This window comes from Camellia sinensis, chromosome 5 (assembly GCF_055761805.1).
Source record: "Camellia sinensis isolate YWXY chromosome 5, ASM5576180v1, whole genome shotgun sequence".
NCBI lineage: Eukaryota > Viridiplantae > Streptophyta > Magnoliopsida > Ericales > Theaceae > Camellia > Camellia sinensis.
Window position 1 is genome coordinate 198,510,261 of NC_138965.1, and position 19,827 is coordinate 198,530,087.

At 44.1% G+C, this 19,827-nt stretch overlaps 1 protein-coding gene across 1 annotated transcript; it reads right to left on the bottom strand.

Moving 5' to 3' along the window:
• Positions 1-1,344: 1,344 nt before the first annotated feature.
• Positions 1,345-3,998, bottom strand: LOC114309485 (protein FAR1-RELATED SEQUENCE 5-like). Its single transcript, XM_082872483.1, has 3 exons — positions 1,825-3,998; positions 1,496-1,742; positions 1,345-1,419 (listed from the first exon to the last, which is right to left on the bottom strand). Exons 1-3 carry the CDS (start codon positions 3,996-3,998, stop codon positions 1,345-1,347), a joined length of 2,496 nt encoding a protein of 831 aa, XP_082728609.1.
• Positions 3,999-19,827: the final 15,829 nt, after the last annotated feature.

Genomic DNA, 19,827 nt, shown 5'->3' on the forward strand with positions numbered 1-19,827 from the left:
CACATGTGACTACTGAAAATGATTGATCATGATACTAGTACATATGACTATTGACCATTCAAATAATTGAACATGATTGACATGACATTAGTACATATAACTATTCACATGTGATTATTAACAATGATTAAAATAATACTAATAGATCACATGTGACACCCTTATTTAACCTCACTTGTATACATCACACTTCACTACAAGCCTAAGTACTAAAAATGCCTAAACGAAAATCTGAAAATATTGCATCATCTAGCTCTACATTTAGTCATGGTAGTGATGATGATTTTCAAACACCTCAAACAATAGGTTCATATACTGATCCATTAGGAAAGACATGGTATGGAACCAAACGTCACTTCCATAATAAACCTCTTTTCATGCATGATCCATGGCAATCAGATGTGGGTCACGTAATTGTTGGTCATGCATATGATCATCCACCAGACGGGGTCAATGTTGACAGAAACAACTTACAATGGCAAGACCTCTTCGAAAAACGTTGTGAACTTGAGATATATTGTCGATGGCATGGGCTACGGGTTCCAAGGGCACGTTCAGCTGAACTATGCAGAAACAAATCATGCGATGATGCAACAGTCATATCAAGGCTACAAAGAGAGAATACACAGATGCAACGAAGATTGGATAGATTTCATTACATTGAATATGCCAAGAAAAAATCTCATTTTGATTGTGACAATGCTATCACAACAATCATTGAAGATCCATTGCTAGTTTCTGATCCAGACATTTCAGAATTCTCTGATGATAGTGATGATGACTTTGTAAACTATTTGCCAAATAGTTTATGTGTTCGTGGAAAACCATTATGTTGTTACGAACATGGTGAATAAAATCATATGACTATTATTGTGTTGATGAATGGTAAGTAGCATAAGAACAATTAGTAAGCATTGCCTTATAAATATAAGTCATACAACTTTTTACATTTCACTTACTATTCAAATAAACTTTACTTACTACCACTCAAATAAACTCCACTTACTACTTCATTACTCTTGGCTTACCATTTTATTGGTCAAGAAGACTCTACTTACCAGTTTGTTAGTCTTGACTTACCACTCAAATAAACCTCACTTACTACCACTTAAAATAGACTCTACTTACTACATTACTTGCCATTATGTTGTTATGAATATGATGAATGAAATCATAGTGGTAAGTATTGTGTTTGAGAATATTAAAAGTCTTACACTATCATTTGTCTTGTACATATAAAAAGTCATATGCCTTATAAATATAAGCCTTACACAAACGAGTAATGTCACACAAAAAATCAAAATATAAAGCTGATTTCTTTGATTGTCTCGAAGATTGTTACAATCACTTTGACAAGTCAATTATCCCTCCTACGACATGGCCATAAATGTTGTCAGGAGTTTCTGAGCATGTATGTACCTACATAATGTAACTAATAATTAATAAATTCTGAAACATAAATTTTGTGAATAAAAGTTAAATAAAAAATTATTACCGCAAAGTTAGGATATATATTGGAATCGCATCCCATTATATTGTAATCAGTTCCAACAAAAGTAGGGTGCCCACTGGAACCATATCCCATTATATTGTAGTCACTATTAATAAAAGTAAGGTCGACATTGAAACCACCTTCTTGGTGCAACATGCTTGCCCCTGATACATAAGTATCTTGTGTAGGAAAAGAATCAATATTCTCATTTTCGAGTTTTGGACACTTATTCCTCGTATGACCAGTACCTCTGTAACAAAACACATTACACTTAGGATATAAATTTAATTATAATTCAATACACTTACTAGATAAATTAAATTGTTAGATACCTGGAATGACCACATTTTCTTGGCTTTGAAAACTTATCCTTTGCAACAGAACGACTCCCCTTCGTCTTTACAAAGGGAGGATCACCAACACCAAAATGTAAACATGTCCCTTCAACATTGGCTTTTCCTTTTGTTCCATTTTCTTCAACATGTTGGACGTACAAATCTTTCATTCGACATGTTAACTTTGTCACTGCATCTCTAGCTTCTTCGTATCCATTGGTTAAGTGCGAAGCATAATAGCACATCTCAGTACATGCACTTGACAATGCACCGAACCGTGTTGTTTGCGTAACCCATTCTGGAAAAGGGGTCCTACCAAGTAAAGTGGAAGACTTGACATTTTTTGTCCACCTTTGTAATATACAGCTAGAGGGAATTTCTTTCAAATGCTCCATTTTCATGATTGATACCATATGGGAACATGGTATTCCACATGATTCAAAATACAAACAAGAACATTTCATGGCATGATCACTTGGCCGATATTGTACATTCCATGTGGATTCTGGATGTGTATACATAGACAAATAGTATACGTGAATATCTTCTATATCAGTTTTTCCTGACATAAATAACACTTGCTCGGATTTTATTTGTTCGCGAAATTTGAAAAATATGGCACGAGTAAATATATCAGCTGCATGTTTTTCAATCCTTTTCATACCTGTAGAAAGAATAGGAGTGGTATTCTCAGTTTCGGATTGTGCCTTAGCTTCGTTATGGCGAAGTCTTGCAAGTGTTCTATCATATGCCCTTACAAATTCAAAGAGCCTTAGGCGCACCTTTAGGAATCGATTCAAAAATGCATTCATACTCTCACAACGTTGCGTGCTTTTTGCACCAGCAAAGAAATGTCCATGGAGGTATGCTTCAGCCCATAGAGTACGCTTGCAATATACATCTGCAATCCACTTGTTATTATGAAGGCCATACTTGTCTACAAGGTTCTTCCACTCTAATTCAAACATTTCTTGTGTACATTGCATTGACATGCATTTTTCAAAGCTATGAAGAAATCCCTCTATGTGGATATTGGAAAGAGCATTCATTTTAAGATGCCATTTACATAATCGATGTCGAGCAGTAGGCATAACTGTTTTGATTGCTCTACACATGGCCTTATCCTCGTCAATGATTACAGACAGAGGCATCTTGTGATCCATCGCATCAAAAAATTTCTCTAACACCCATATGTATGTCTCTACTGTCTCGGAAGCTAACAGTGCACACCCAAAAATAGTTGTTTGAATGTGGTTGCTCACACCTTGCAGTATCACAAAAGGTTTGTTGTACGCATTTGTCCGATACGTAGTATCAAACATCGACACATCACCAAAATACAGATAATCTGTTCGAGATCCACCATCAGTCCAAAACAAATTATTTAATCGATTTTCTTCATCTACATCATATTTATAATAAAACATTGGATCTTGCTCTTCTTTACCACATAAGTAGGCCAAAGCACCTTCTGCGTCACCATCGACAACTTGCGCTCTACGCTCAGTCCCAAAATGGTTGTACATGTCTTTCTGTATGAACCCAACATTCTCATAGCCACCTGCTTGTTGTGCAGCAAAGTCCATAATGTGACTTGTCCTCATACCAACATGATGCATTGCATTGCCTTGTGCTTTGTCGGCACTCGTAACATTCCGGTGTGAGCGAAGAAATTGAACACCAAGAGGCCCTATCATGGAATGATTGTGCTCCTTGAAAAATTCATTCACTTCATATTTCGAAGTACTCTGATTGTATTTGATACGAAAACAAGCACGACAACCAACTCTAGTTAATTGTTTTGGTTCTCTTTTACGTTCTTCAACCTCAAGGCATTTGGATTGTCTGCATCCTTCTTTTGAACATACCCAACTCCTTGATATAACCATATTATTCTTGTCCTTATACAATTGATCCCTTCGAATACTAAAGCCTTTCACCTTAGCATACGAATTATAAAATCTTTCTCCGTTTTCTTCTGAATCAAATGTCATTTCAAACACATCCTTTTCAGTTAATTCATCTAGACGCTTAATATCTCTTTCGGTTGGAATATTATTAGAATTGACGATATCATCTTCATTATGAATATTATACTCACCATCATTACCGTCATCATCATCTAGTTCATATATAATGTTATTCTTGTGTTGCTCAGTGTTGTCTTCCATCTGCAATAAGCATAAACAAATTAATTAAGAAAAAGCAAGTAGAAAATGGTAAGTAAAATACTAGGTGGTAAAATAGATGGTAAGTGGTAAGTTGAGTCACAAAGAGTTGCTAGTAGAATGAGAAGGAATGGCAAGTGTTGTGTTTTTGAATGATAATTAAACTCATTTAAACCACACTTACTACTCAATGAGGTTGTACTTACTACTTTATCAGAATTACACTTACTACTCAATGAGACTGTACTTACTACTTTATCAAACTTGACTTATCAGCCATTTAAACCGCACTTACTAGTCAATGAGACTATACTTACTATTTCATCAGACTTGACTTACCACTCATTTAAACCATATTTACTACTCAATTAGACTGTACTTACAACTTTATCAAACTTGACTTACCACTCATTTGAATCACACTTACTACTCAATAAGACTCTACTTACTACTTTATCAAACTTGACTTATCAGTTATTTAAACAATACTTACTACTTAATAAGACTCTACTTATTATTTTATCAACCTTAACTCAATTAAACCACACTTACTATTCAATGAGACTATACTTACTACTTTATTAGAATTACACTTACTACTCAATGAGACTCTACTTATTACTTTATCAAACTTGACTTATCAGCCATTTAAAGCACACTTACTAGTCAATGAGACTGTACTTACTATTTTATCAGAGTTGACTTACCACTCATTTAAACCATACCTACTACTCAATACTTGACTTACCACTCATTTAAACCATACTTACTACTTTATCAGACTTGACTTACCACTCATTTGAATTACACTTACTACTCAATGAGACTCTACTTACTACTTTATCAAACTTGACTTATCAGTCATTTAAACAACACTTACTACTTAATAAGACTCTACTTATTATTTTATCAGACTTAACTCATTTAAACCACACTTACTACTCAATGAAACTCTACTTACTACTTTATCAAACTTGACTTATCAGCCATTTAAACCACACTTACTAGTCAATGAGACTGGACTTACTATTTCATCAGACTTGACTTACTACTCATTTGAATAACACTTACTACTCAATGAGATTATCCTTACTACTTTATCAGACTTGGCTTACTACTCATTTAAGCCACACTTACTACTCAATGAGATTATACTTACTACTAAACTTGACTTATCACTCATTTAAACAATACTTACTTAGTGAGACTCTACTTGCTGCTTTATTAGACTTGACTTATCAATCATTTAAACTAAATTTAAGACTACATTTACTATTTCATCAAACTTGATTTTTTTTTCTTACCACTTGATTCCCATAATTTTTCTTTTCGGTTTTGCTTCATACACCCAGTGGGGGTGGCGCCCCCAGTGACGTGGCGCGCCCCCACTGGTCGAAAAAAAAAGAAAAAAAAAAAAGAAAAACTGTTTTTTTCGGACCAACCCCCAGCTGACACCTCACTGGGTGTCACCCCCAGCTGGGGGTAAAATGCATTTTCCTTTTCTTTTAATTAAGTGAAATATTATTCTAACAAAACGTAAAAATTTATAAATTCAAAATATAATGGAAGTGATAGTAAAAAGAGAGAGACTTACTTAAGGAGTTCCAAATCAACAACAATTCTATCTTAAAATCTCTGAAAGTTTTAGATATGAACATCCTTGACTTGTCAATCATTTCAACTAAACTTAAGACTACATTTACTATTTCATCAAACTTGATTTTATTTTATTTTCTTACTACTTGAATCTCATAATTTTTCTTTTAATTAGGTGAAATGTTGTTCCAACAAAACATAAAAATTTATAAATTCAAAATATAATGGAAGTGAAAGTAAAAAGAGAGAGACTTACCTAAGGAGTTCCAAATCAACAACAATTTTATCTTAAACTCTTCGAAAGTGTTAGAAATGAACATCAAATTTTGTTTATGAAATCATCAAATGAAATTGAAAATTTTCTATATTTTGTTAATCATATTTCTCATTAATTGCATTTATTGTGGTAGATGAAAAAGATACTAGGTTTCATTTATTGCCATTCATTGCCATTAAGTACATAAATAAAAAAACCATATTCCATAAAATGTAAAAAATTATAATAAATTTATAAATTTCATATTTATTTTGTATATATATATATATATATTTTGTTTACATTCTATTTTATAAATTTTATATTTGAATGGTAAGTGTAGTTATGTGGAATAATTACAACTATATCAAGTAGTAAATGTGTTTTGTTATTGTAATAAATTGAAAACCACTCATTTAAACCATACTTACTATTTTATCAGACTTACTTACCACTCATTTAAACCACATTTACTACTCAATGAGACTCTACTTATTACTTTATCAGACTTGACTTACTACTCATTTAAATAACACTTACTATTCAATGAGACTCTACTTACTACTTTATTAAACTTGACTCATCACTTAAACAACACTTACTACTCAATTAGACTCTACTTACTACTTTATCAAACTTGACTCATCATTTAAACAATACTTACTACTCAATGGAACTCTACTTACAATTTTAGTAGACTCGTTTAATTATTCATTTAAACTAAACTTAAGATCGCACTTACTATTTCATCAAACTTGATTTTTTTTTTACCACTTAAATCTCATATATATATTTTTTAACTAGGTGAAATGTTATTCCAACAGAATATTAAAATTTATAAATTCAAAATATCATGGAAAGTTAATGTAAAAAAAGAGGTAGAGAATATAGATTCTTATCTAAGGAGTTCCAAATCAATAACAATCTTATCTTTAAATCTTCAAATATTCAAAATTTTTAAAAATAAACATAAAATTTTGTTCATGGAATCCTCAAATAAATTATAAAATTTTCTATATTTTATTAATTATATTTCTTCATTAATTGTGTACGGGGAGCAAATATTTCAGCGCGCCCGTATTCCTTTCTTCCGAGCTCCGTCGATGTCCGATCACCTGCGAGCAAGTAATGGTGAGCTACCCGGCGGTGTGTGGCCGGAAAAACCCTCCGACGGTCAAGTTAGCACACACCTTAGGATGGATAGAGAGAAGGGAGAGAGTGTTTGAGTGTAAGAAATCCTTACATATGTGTTCGTGTGTCGCGTATGGGGGGCGCAGGCATGCTTTTATACCTTCTGAACCCCATATCCACTCCCAGTCATCTCCTGACACGTGGCTCTGCTATCCCATCTGTCAGCATAAACCATGCCATTCACCACCTAACCTCAACTGCTTGACTTCACAGCTGGAGCTCGGCAGCCGAGCTGTTCTACCTCGGCCATGTCATGCTTCAAACCCATGCGCCTAGCCGGACAAACACATGAAGGACCGGGCTAGGCGGCATCTCGGCAAAGCCTAGCCCGGGCTCCTCCTTTGGTTGGCCCTCTCGCCGGTCAATCAACTACCTCGGCTGACCGCGCCTTTCCGGGCGCCGGTCTCTCGGTCTGTCTGGTTTCGACCATCCTCGGACCGAGCATCCTGGTCTGACCGGTCACTTCCTGGCCGAGCAGCTTCCGTACGGTCCGGGGCGGCACACACTCAGTCCAAACTCTGCCCGGCCCAAGTTCTGGTAGCCCATCTCTGGGTGAACAGTCGATCATCTCGGCCCAATGCACTGCTGGGCTCTCAACTTGCTCGGTCGATACCTCGGCCCAACACCGGATCATAAATCACCCTCTCAATTGCCCCTTAATCCCGTCCGCGAAAGCGTGACTGGGATTACTCACTTCGACCGAGATAACATTTCTCCGGTCGTCAAGTCGCCAAGCCTTCACCAAGCTAATCTACTATCCTTCCCCGGTCATGTTCCTCGGCTTACAGCCTTTTCGTCGAAAGTAGCTCGGCTGGCTCTTCGTCTCTTCATCCCGTCGCTTCAATCCTGACGTAGCCATAAATGGGGACACGTGGCGAGCTCCCATTGGTCATCGAGAAGCCAACCCGCCGTTCTTGTCAGATTTTTGAATTTGGGCGGCCTTTCACCCTTACATATACATCACCCTCCTCAAGCCATTTCTTCCTACTGCCTTTCTACTATCTGACGATCCAGAGCTCAAGCCCTCTCCTCTATCTCGACTGCCATTTCTCATTCTTGGAAGAACAGCCCCCATCCTCCAAAGGTAAGGTTTTCGATCCCCCTAGTTGCTATTTTCTTTCATTTTACACACATTAGGGCACAAAATCGTAGCATTTAGGGCAAAGGCCATAGAATCTGTCCCAAACCCCCCACTGTTCTTGGTGTTCTTCGTCTTCCTGAAGAACGCTGAAGAACTGGGGTGAACCGGGCTCTGGGCCTTCTTTTGATCCAAAAAACCAACCAAACCGGGCAAACAACATGTTTGTTTCAACCCCAGCGAAAACCGAGATAACAAAGGACCTGATCGTTCAACCGGGCTAACATCTGGTCCGCTTGGGCGACCGGGCTCCTTAGATAGACAACCGAGGTGGTTTGGCACCCTTAATGACCGAGGTAAAAACCAGCACCTTTCGCGCGACCGCGCTGACACTTAACACTTGCCATCCTTTTCCTGCAGAGTCCAAGGGGACCACTGTCATTCCTGAGGCTCTCAGGACCGGGCAACATCCAATACACAGAGCCAAACCCCTCAGCCGGGATACCCTAAGCCGGCCAAAAATGGGGAAATTTCGCTTCCTAGTGGATACTCCGGCTGCGCTGGCTACGTTCAGGGAGGAGTACGGCGTCCCGGCCGATGTCCACCTGCAGCTCGCAGAAGAGGAGACCACACCTTGGGGTAGGGAGGAGTGCCCCTTCACCGTGCTATCCATCGTTGAAAGGGGTCTTCGTTTCCCGCTCAACCCTCTCATAACCGAGTTCCTTCGCCGCACCGGGCTGGCACCCACACAGGTGTCCACCAACACTTATAGAATAATCAACGGCGTTCACGAATTGAACCAACGGCTAGGCACCAACTTAGGCCTAGCCGAGATATTGAGGCAATACACAATGGGCCACACCGGTGACGGCCTAGCTTACTACTTGAAAATAAGACCGGGCAAGGAAAAGATCATAACCGGCACCCCGGATAAAGACATGCACGACGACGATTTTTTCTGGGTGTCCGGCAACTACGAAACAGCCGAGGTACCGGGCTGGTCCATAAACAAAAACTTCGGTTCTTCATGTAAGCCGCTCACCTTGCTCGGTTGGTCTAACTCTTTACTCTGCATCTAACCGGTTTTCCTGTCTCCTTTGCAGCAATCCAAGCCTTACAAGCCAACTATCAATTCCCAAACGTCGAGGCAATTCGGGCCGTGCTTAGGTACCGTCACCGAGATTGCAACGAACTGCTCGGCTACACCCCGACTTACAGATATTCAGCTCCGCGCCGGAGCAGAGTAACTGACTTCCTCAGGGCTCCTTCGCCACCCCTAGATCCTACCCTTCCAGACGTACCACTCATTCGCCTGACCGAGGAACAAGAGATGGCAAAGCGCAGCAGAATCAAAAACCTTCTAACCGCTACCTCAGCCGAGATACCGAGCGTCACCACCCGCTCCCCGGCTGCCGATCAGTCGAGTGCAGCCGTGGTAGCCCTTGCTCCTCCAGCTCCAGCTGCCGGGCAATCTGCCAGAGAAGCGCGCCGGGCTGGAAAAAGACCAAGGGCAGATCCCTCCGCCGAGCTCGTCGCCGAGCTGACAACCGAACACCCAGCTGAAACTCCCGCTCCCGTGCCCGCTTGGCGTCCTCAGCTGAAGCACCGGGGACAGGACATCCCGGCGACGGCTTCGATCAAGGCTGACAAAGAACATTTGCTCGCCTTCGATCTCTCCAAAGCATTTCTCCTACCGGGCGATGTGGTCGGCAGCGACCACGTCCCTGACACCCGGCTGGTGAAATCCTCAGTCAAGTCCATGGCCAGGGTAAGTCGGCGTTCTTCTGAAAATTTCACGAAGTGTTTGCCCGGTACTTTTTCTGCTCGGTCTCCTTTCTAATCTACTTTGCTTTTGTGCAGGCCATTCAAAAACAACATCTTGTCTTGGAGCGCATCCACCGGCTTAGGCAGAAAGCCAACGACACTGCCAGCCAGGTTGAAAGCCTTCAAGCCGAGCTCGGCCGGGCTAAAGCTTCTCTCGAGATAGCCAACAATGATAACAACAGACTGCTCGGCCAGCTGGATGCAGCCGAGAAAAAACGAGATGAGCTCCAAGCCGAGGTGGACGCTCTGAAGAAGTCGAAGAAGAAAGCTTGCCGGGCTGCAAACACCGCTGGCTTCAACGAGGCCGAGGAGAGCTACAAAAAGCAGGTCTTTGCAACCCAAGACATCTACTTTAAGGCCGGTTGGAAGTCCGCCTGCGAACACCTCGGCCAAAGTTCTGACACCGACGTATTTGCCAACCCTCCTCCAGCTTCTCTACCGGTCTACCTTGTGCCATATGCAAACGATGTTTTCAGCGCTTTACAGGCTGAGGCCGAGGAGGGACTTGAAGACGGGGACGGGGAGACAGATTCTGAGGAAGAAGAGGCCGAGGTGCCTGAGCAGCCCGGCAACGATGAGCCCGGCGCCCAAGAAGCAAGCCAAGCTATTGACCTTGATGCTGATGCTGCCGAGGATGCGTTCACCAATCTTTCCCCCTTAGTTTAGGTTTCTTTTTCCTTGTTTTTGTATTTTTGCTTCCAACTCTTTTGATGTAACCGGGCTCTGTCCCCTCCGTTTGTAATGAATTTCTTATCAATGAAAATTCAAATTTTTGCAAGTGTATGCACGGTTGTAATCAGTTCTGTCTTCAGCAAAACATCTCAGTATAACTCATCGAACCGGAATACATAACACGGTCTAAGCACTTCAGCAGAACAAGACAAATTCATGAACCGAAGTAGCCACTTCGGCTGTAAGTAAGTCGAACAAATCAACACTTCCAACCGGAGTACATCATCTCGGTTGGGAATCCAAAGTTGGACAAGACACCAACTCTTCCAACCGGAGTACATCACCTCGGTTGGGAATCCAAAGTTGGACAAAACGCCAACTCTTCCAACCGGAGTACATCATCTCGGTTGGGAATCCTAAGTTGGACAAAACACCAACTCTTCCAACTGGAGTACATCCTCTCGGTTGGGAATTCTAAGTTGGACAAAACACCAACTCTTCCAACCGGAGTACACCATCTCGGTTGGGAATCCTAAGTTGGACAAAACACCAACTCTTCCAACCGGAGTACACCATCTCGGTTGGGAATCCTAAGTTGGACAAAACACCAACTCTTCCAACCGGAGTACACCATCTCGGTTGGGAATTCTAAGTTGGACAAAACACCAACTCTTCCAACCGGAGTACATCCTCTCAATTGGGAATTCTAAGTTGGACAAAACACCAACTCTTCCAACCGGAGTACACCATCTCGGTTGGGAATCCTAAGTTGGACAAAACACCAACTCTTCCAACCGAAGTACATCCTCTCGGTTGGGAATTCTAAGTTGGACAAAACACCAACTCTTCCAACCGGAGTACACCATCTCGGTTGGGAATCCTAAGTTGGACAAAACACCAACTCTTCCAACCGGAGTACACCATCTCGGTTGGGAATCCTAAGTTGGACAAAACACCAACTCTTCCAACCGGAGTACATCCTCTCGGTTGGGAATTCTAAGTTGGACAAAACACCAACTCTTCCAACCGGAGTACACCATCTCGGTTGGGAATCCTAAGTTGGACAAAACACCAACTCTTCCAACCGGAGTACACCATCTCGGTTCTAAACATTAAAACAATAATCCATGTGTTAAAGCAAAATTACTTCTATAATTTTGACAAAAAGAATTACATTCTGCTTTGCAAGCCAAAAAATTTCTTTACAAAAAGAGGAAAGTAAAGCTTAAAAATAATACAATTTCAAGTTGGCCGCATTCCATGGTCGGGGTATAGCTCTTCCCTCTAGATCCTCCAAGTGGTAAGCCCCCTTGCCAGCCAGACCAGTGATCTTGTAGGGTCCTTCCCAATTTGCCCCTAGTTTGCCTTCTCCTGGCACCAGGGTGTTGCCCATAATCTTCCTCAAAACCCAATCTCCAACTTTGAACGGTCTGGGGTGCACTGTCTTGTTATACTTCTTGGAGAGCTCTTGTTGGTAGGCGGCCACATGGATGAGGGCTTTCTCCCGGCGCTCTTCCGCTAAGTCCAGCTCCAAGGCAATAGCCTCGGCATTTAGCTCGGGCTCAAAACTCTCGGTTCTGAGGGTGGGCATTTCAACTTCCAAGGGTATGACCGCCTCCATGCCGTAAGCCAAAGCAAATGGAGTTTCCCCGGTTGAACGTCGCGGGGTTGATCGGTATGCCCAAAGTACACTAGGCAATTCCTCAGCCCACTTTCCCTTGGCCTTTTCCAGCCGTTTCTTCAACCCATCCATTATAGTCTTGTTCGACGCTTCGGCTTGACCATTGGACTGCGGGTAGGCCGGGGTGGAGTTGTAGAATTCTATCTTCAGATCTTCACAAAATCCTCTGAATAGGCGACCGTCAAACTGGGTGCCGTTGTCAGAGATCAAAATCTTGGGGACGCCAAACCGCGTGACAACGTTCTGCCAGACAAATCGCTTCACGTCTTTCTCTTTGATGGTTGCCAAGGGCTCAGCTTCAACCCACTTTGTGAAGTAATCTGTGGCCGCGATGAAGAATTTCCGGTTGCCCGGTGCTGTTGGCAATGGTCCCACTATATCTAGCCCCCACATGGCGAAAGGCCAAGTACTGGTGAGGGGAAGAAGTTCCCTGGCAGGCTGGTGGATCTGATGGGCGAATTTTTGGCATTTCTCGCACTTGCGGACATATTTTTGCGCGTCGACCTGCATGCACGGCCACCAGTATCCCTGCGAAATAGCTCGGTAGGCCAAGGACCTGCCCCCGATGTGGCTGCCACAAATGCCTTCATGAATTTCAAACAAGAAGGCCTCCACACTGTTCGGGTGCACGCACTTGAGATAAGGACCGGTGAAGGACTTCTTATACAACGCGCCTGATGGAGAGAGCCAAAACCGCTCTGACTTCACCCGGATTTTGTGTGCTTCTTTCTTGTCCGTTGGAAGAGTCCGGTCTCTGAGGAACAAGATCAAGGGGTCCATCCATGAAGGGCCTAGCTTGGCGCAGAGTACATCCGTCTGCCCGGCGTTTTCAATGCTCGGCCGCGGAAGAAAGTCAATCAACAGGGGGTTTGGAGACGTACTATCTACCATGGAAGCGAGGCCGGCGAGTTCATCAGCCCGGCTGTTTTCTTCCCGGCCAATCCGTTGGACTCTGATTGCCTCAAACTGCTTGATATGGTCCCTGACCAGAGCTTGGTACTTCGCCATCCTGTCGTCCTTCGCTTCATAAATCCCTGAAACTTGGTTAACCACAAGCTGGGAATCACTATATACCAGAAGCTCGGCAGCCTTCATTTGAATTGCGCTCTTGAGCCCAGCAAGAAGCGCCTCGTACTCAGCCTCGTTGTTAGACGCTGGGAAGCCGAGTGTGATAGAATGCTCAATGGTTAGGCCGTCCGGGGATATAAGAACAATACCTAGGCCGGCACCATGACGGTTGGACGCTCCATCAACAAAAAGCTTCCACATGTCCCCCACAAAAAGCTTCCAGCAGTTAGATGGGTCCTGAGAGTTGCGAAGGGCAATGGGATCACAACTGCTCGGCTGTTCGGTGTCAAGTTTGGTGTTGACCGGTTCAAATTCAGTGCCCCTTGGTGATTCGACACCGGACTCAGCAAGTTGGTCCGTAATGCCCAAGTCCGTAGGCGAATCACCAGGTTGCGGTGTGAAGCCGGCCGCAGGTTCTGAGTTGTCTGGAACCATTCCTCCCCCTTTGATGATTCGGCACCGGACTCAGCAAGTTGGTTCAGAATGCCCAAGTCTGTAGGCGAATCATCAAGTTCTGAGCTGTGTGGAACCATTCCTTCCCCCCTTGGTGATGCGGTACCGGACAGAGTGGATGGGTTGGTGATACACAACTCCGTCATCGCAGCACCGGGAGGTATTACCGTGCAAACTGAGGGAACTTCGATAGTGCGCGCTAACTCCACGGCGCGACCTTCTGCAGCTGGTTGTTCCTCGGTTGGCATTGTGTGCGTCTCATCATCTGCCTCGGCAATGTCGACCGGGCATACCGGATGAGTGCCAGGTGAGAACTCGGCAACAAAATCGGCCAAGGTTTGGGCTTTGATTGCGGTGCGCGGCTGGAACTTCACATCGAACTGTCCCAACTCGACCGCCCATTTTAAAATTCGGCCTGAAAAGTCTGTGCGCTCAAACAAGGCCTTGAGGGGGAACTCGGTCAGTACGACGATGGTATGGGCGTGAAAATAATGTGCCAATTTCCTCGAAGCCATCATCAGTGCCAACGCAAGCTTTTCCAACGGCAAGTACCTCGTCTCAGCCGGCAGCAAGGTCTTACTTACGTAAAAAATTGGGAGGTGCTTGATTCCTTCAGCCCGGACTAACACCGCACTTACTGCGTGCTGGGAGACGGCAAGGTAAAGGTAGAGTTCCTCACCGGGCTCTGGTGTAACCAACAGCGGCGGAGAAGACAAATAATCTTTGAGCTCGGCCAAAGCTCGGTCACACTCGTCATCCCATGAGAACTTTGACTTCAATGCTTGAAAGAAAGGGCGGCAGCGATCTGATGACCGGCTTATAAATCGATTAAGCGCGGCGGCCATCCCGGCCAGATGTTGCACGTCCTTAGCCGAACGGGGCTGCTTCAACTCTTGCACGGCTCTAATCTGAGTAGGGTCTGCTTCGATGCCTCGGTTCGTGACTAAGAATCCCAAAAATTTCCCGGATCCCACACCAAAGGCACACTTCGAGGCGTTCAAGCGCAACTTGTGCTTCTTCAGAATGGCGAACATCTCGGTTAAGTCGGACAAATGGTTTGCCTCATGTCGGCTCTTTACCACCATATCATCGATGTAAGCCTCCATTGTCCGGCCGAGCAAAGGAGCAAACATTTTGGTCACCATCCTCTGAAAGGTTGCCCCGGCGTTTTTCAAACCAAAGGGCATAACTCGATAGCAGAAGAGTCCCCTTGGAGTCGTGAAAGAGGTGATCTCTTGATCAGGCCCATGCATGGCAATCTGGTGATAGCCACGGTATGCATCCAAGAAACTGAGCCGATTGTGTCCAGCCGTCAAATCCACTAGCTGGTCAATACGCGGCAAAGGGAAGCTATCTTTTGGACAAGCTCGGTTGACTGTCTTGTAGTCGACACAGACTCGCCACTTTCCATTCTTCTTAGGCACCACTACCGTGTTGGAAATCCACCGAGGGTAGTGCACTTCCTGTATTGCTCGTGCCTCAAGCAAGTTTTTTACCTCCTCCGCTACTACCTCGACGTGATGCAGCGCCGATCTCCTTGTTCGCTGGATGACTGGCTTTGCTCCAGGGAAGACATTGAGGTGATGGCAGATAAAACTTGGGTCAAGGCCAGGCATGTCGTAGGGCGACCATGCAAAGACTTCGACATTCGCCATCAAAAACTCAATCATCTCGGTTCTCTCCATGGCCGAGAGACTTGAACCGAGCAAGAAGAATCTGTCCGGCTGCTCGGCATCAATCCGCACCTCAACCAATTCTTCAACAGCCTTGTCTTCGGCTTTGGTGCCAACATCATCCAAGACACTTCGGTCCTCCGGTCCCTCGATCATTTGAACGAATCCTTTGGCAGCCCGGCTCCCGTTGACCGCCACGAAGCATTACTTGGACATGACCTGATCACCCCAAATCTCCTCAATTGCCCCCATAGCCGAGGGGAATCTCATCACCTGGTGGTAGGTCGATGCTACGGCCTGCATGGCGTGAAGCCATCCTCTTCCAAGGATAAGGTTGTACGTTGAAGGCACTTGTAGCACCCAAAACTCCACTTGCTTGACCACGGATCCCGCTTTGACCGGCAGGATAATCTTTCCCAATGGCCACTCCGGCTGCGAGTTAAATCCAACCAGTGGCGAAGTGGCCGGAGCCAAGTCTGTCTCACGGAGTTTGAGCTATTTGAACGCATCATAATACATGATCTCGACCGAGCTTCCCTGATCGATCAAGATCCGTCTAACATCAAATTCTTTGACGCGTAGTGTTACTACAAGAGCATCGTTGTGCGGCGTCTGGATACGCTCTAAATCCCTTGTGGTGAAACTAATCACGTCTTTCTCTTCTGTCTTCCCCCTTTTGATGGCGGGCTGTACTGACAAAACTTCCCTCATATGTTCTGCCTTCTTGATCATGCCCCGGAGTTCGCAGACACGCTCCGGTTCCACGATGCCGTGGATGACATTAATAACTCCTTGTGGTGGTGCATCTCGGTCATCCTGTCCCCTGGGATCGACCGGAGCCTGATTCGGTTTCACGCCGCCATCAATGTAAAGGTCCAGATGCCCGGCCGCAACCAGTTCTTCCAAGTGTTGTCGCAAAGGCAAACAATCCTCAGTCCGGTGGCCCCTCTCCCGGTGAAACGTACATCGATACCGCGGATTGTAGCCCTTTTGTCCATCGCCCAACTTAGCAGGAAACCGGACATACTCCTCGTCTCGGATTTCACTAAGTATGCGATAGATTGGAATCTTGAAGACCGTGGTTATGCCAATCCTCGCCTTCATTCTTCTGTTTGCGTCCTCAATGTCATCCCGGGGGTAATCATCCCGGTCATTCCGACGTCCTCTTCCCCGGTTTTTACGATTTGAACCTCGGTCTGATTCCTCTGCTCGGTCATTTGAGCGGCTGGACTCTTGCCCAACTGCGTGCACTTTGCCTGCTGTCTTCTTGTCTGTTCCGACCGGAGTGGCCTTCACGGTGGAAGCTGATGCATCATCCTCTACTCAGATGTGCTCATTGATGCGCTGCATGAGCTGGCCCATAGAGGTCGGCTGGTGCATGGTAAGCGAGTCCCGCAGTCTATGTCCGACCGGGAGACCACGCTTATATTGCGTGATTGCAAGGTTGACCGGGCAATCCAGGATCTCGTTGAAGGTTTCCCAATACCTTGAATTGTATGCCTTCAGTGTGTCGCACGGTTCCATCTTGACACTCAGCAAGTGATCGACTTCCTTTGGTGTTTTTGTGTTGGTTTTGAAGCGCGTAACAAACGCTTCGGCCAACTGATGCCACCGTTGTATGCTCCCTTCCGGCAACCTCTCAAACCACTTTAAGCCCAGCTCACCTAAACTGGACGGGAAGATTAGGCACATAAGTCCGTCATTTCGCCTATGTCCGGCCATGACCTGTCGGAAGTGGCTCACATGCATATAAGGATCGGTTTTGCCGTCGTAGAGCGTGAACTTAGGCTGGTGGAAGCCTGCCGGAAGCGGTGTTGTTTCTATTTCCAGGGAAAATGGGGTGGCACTCAGCCTGGCCAGGTCTGTATCTTCAAATATTGGCACTGCTTGGCGGGGTGGAGGCATTCCGACCTCCTCGCTAGCGTGAGCCCCATAGGAGAGCCGCTGGAAAGCTGGTATTCTCTGAGCTTCGCGCCGGCGAGCCCGCTCCCTTAACACTGCCCGTAGGTCCTCTGACTGAGCAGAATAAGAGTACCTCGACGTCGTCGCCGGACGTGAGGGTTTGTAGGTACTGTCTTGCGCGCTAGACTTTTCTGCATGCACGTCGGAATCACCAACCTGGTAACTCTTGGTGATGGAAATGGACTGAGTACGTCGCTGACTCTGATCGCCTGACCGGCGGGACGGGGTACGCTCACTGTGGTCTCCCACTCCAGCTACACCTTTCCCTTTGACATGCCGCTTAAGATCCTCCATCTCCGCCGCCATCCGCCTGATAACAGCGTCTTGGTCCTTTAACTTGCTTTCCAGTCGCCTGGCGTGTGAGTCTCTCCGCCGGTGACCGTCTGGACTCCGTGAACGCCCATGACTCCTTCCGCGCTTATCCCGCGCGTCTCCTAACTATCCTCCAGTGGGCGTCCCCAAGTCAGCCATTGGATGGACGGCAGGAGGTCCCTCTCTCCTTCGGGTATACTCCAGGGTGGCTCCGTCGATGGCGGACAACGGAACTCGTCGTTGTTCGCCATGGATGGCGATCAGATGAACCTGGAAGACAAGGTTTTGTCTGTCAAGTTCCCACAGACGGCGCCAATTGTACGGGGAGCAAATATTTCAGCGTGCCCGTATTCCTTTCTTCCGAGCTCCGTCGATGTCCGATCACTTGCGAGCAAGTAATGGTGAGCTACCCGGCGGTGTGTGGCCGGGAAAACCCTCCGACGGTCAAGTTAGCACACACCTTAGGATGGATAGAGAGAAGGGAGAGAGTGTTTGAGTGTAAGAAATCCTTACATATGTGTTCGTGTGTCGCGTATGGGGGGCGCAGGCATGCTTTTATACCTTCTGAACCCCATATCCACTCCCAGTCATCTCCTGACACGTGGCTCTGCTATCCCATCTGTCAGCATAAACCATGCCATTCACCACCTAACCTCAACTGCTTGACTTCACAGCTGGAGCTCGGCAGCCGAGCTGTTCTACCTCGGCCATGTCATGCTTCAAACCCATGCGCCTAGCCGGACAAACACATGAAGGACCGGGCTAGGCGGCATCTCGGCAAAGCCTAGCCCGGGCTCCTCCTTTGGTTGGCCCTCTCGCCGGTCAATCAACTACCTCGGCTGACCGCGCCTTTCCGGGCGCCGGTCTCTCGGTCTGTCTGGTTTCGACCATCCTCGGACCGAGCATCCTGGTCTAACCGGTCACTTCCTGGCCGAGCAGCTTCCGTACGGTCCGGGGCGGCAAACACTCAGTCCAAACTCTGCCCGGCCCAAGTTCTGGTAGCCCATCTCTGGGTGAACAGTCGATCATCTCGGCCCAATGCACTGCTGGGCTCTCAACTTGCTCGGTCGATACCTCGGCCCAACACCGGATCATAAATCACCCTCTCAAATTGCATTTATTATTTTCAAGTGTGATAAATGAAAAGGAAATTAGGTTTCATTTATTGCTATTAAGTAGATAAATAAATAAAAAATCATATTTCATAAAATGTAATAAATTATAATAAAATGTTTAGAATTCAAATTTATTTTGTATATTTTTTTTCTTAAATTAATTTTATATTTATTTTAGAGATTTTGAAAATTTATTATAACTTAATTTTTTAAGTTTACCCGTTACCTGAATAGCAGGTTAAGTGTATTTTATCAATAATTGAATGGTAAGTATAGTTATTAAAAATAGTAAGTATGATCACATCAAATAGTAAGTATACTTAGTTATTGTGGTAAGTTAAAAACCACTTTTTGGTTTCAAAACCATTGTTTTTTACGAAACTACCTAGATTTCTTAACCTAGTTTTAATTATTACTAATCAATGGTTAGATTTATTTTACTTTTAGATCTAATGGTCCAAAATTATTTATGTATGATACATGAAAACCATCTTCATGTATCCTAGAAAAATCCTTCTTTTGATAGATTACCAAATCATATTCTAACATGATAAACTATTATAATATATTATATTATATAATACAACATAATTATAATATATATAAATATAAATATAAGATTATATATATATATATATATATAACACCTCTTTTTTTATATAACAAATATAAATATATAAATATTTAGATTAATTATATATAATTAAATAACACATTAAATTAATTAAATATTACATTAAATTCTTATGTAATCACGTAATTAATAAAATCAAAAATAAAATAAAATAATAATAATAAATAAGACTTACGAAAAATTAAAGTTGCTACGTATTGCTTGCGCAGACAACTAATAATATATACTTACCTGAGGTGATGTTGACATTTGTGTCTCGTATACTAATTCTCATTTCCAAAATAAGTGTAAATAATTATATAATTTTCACACATATA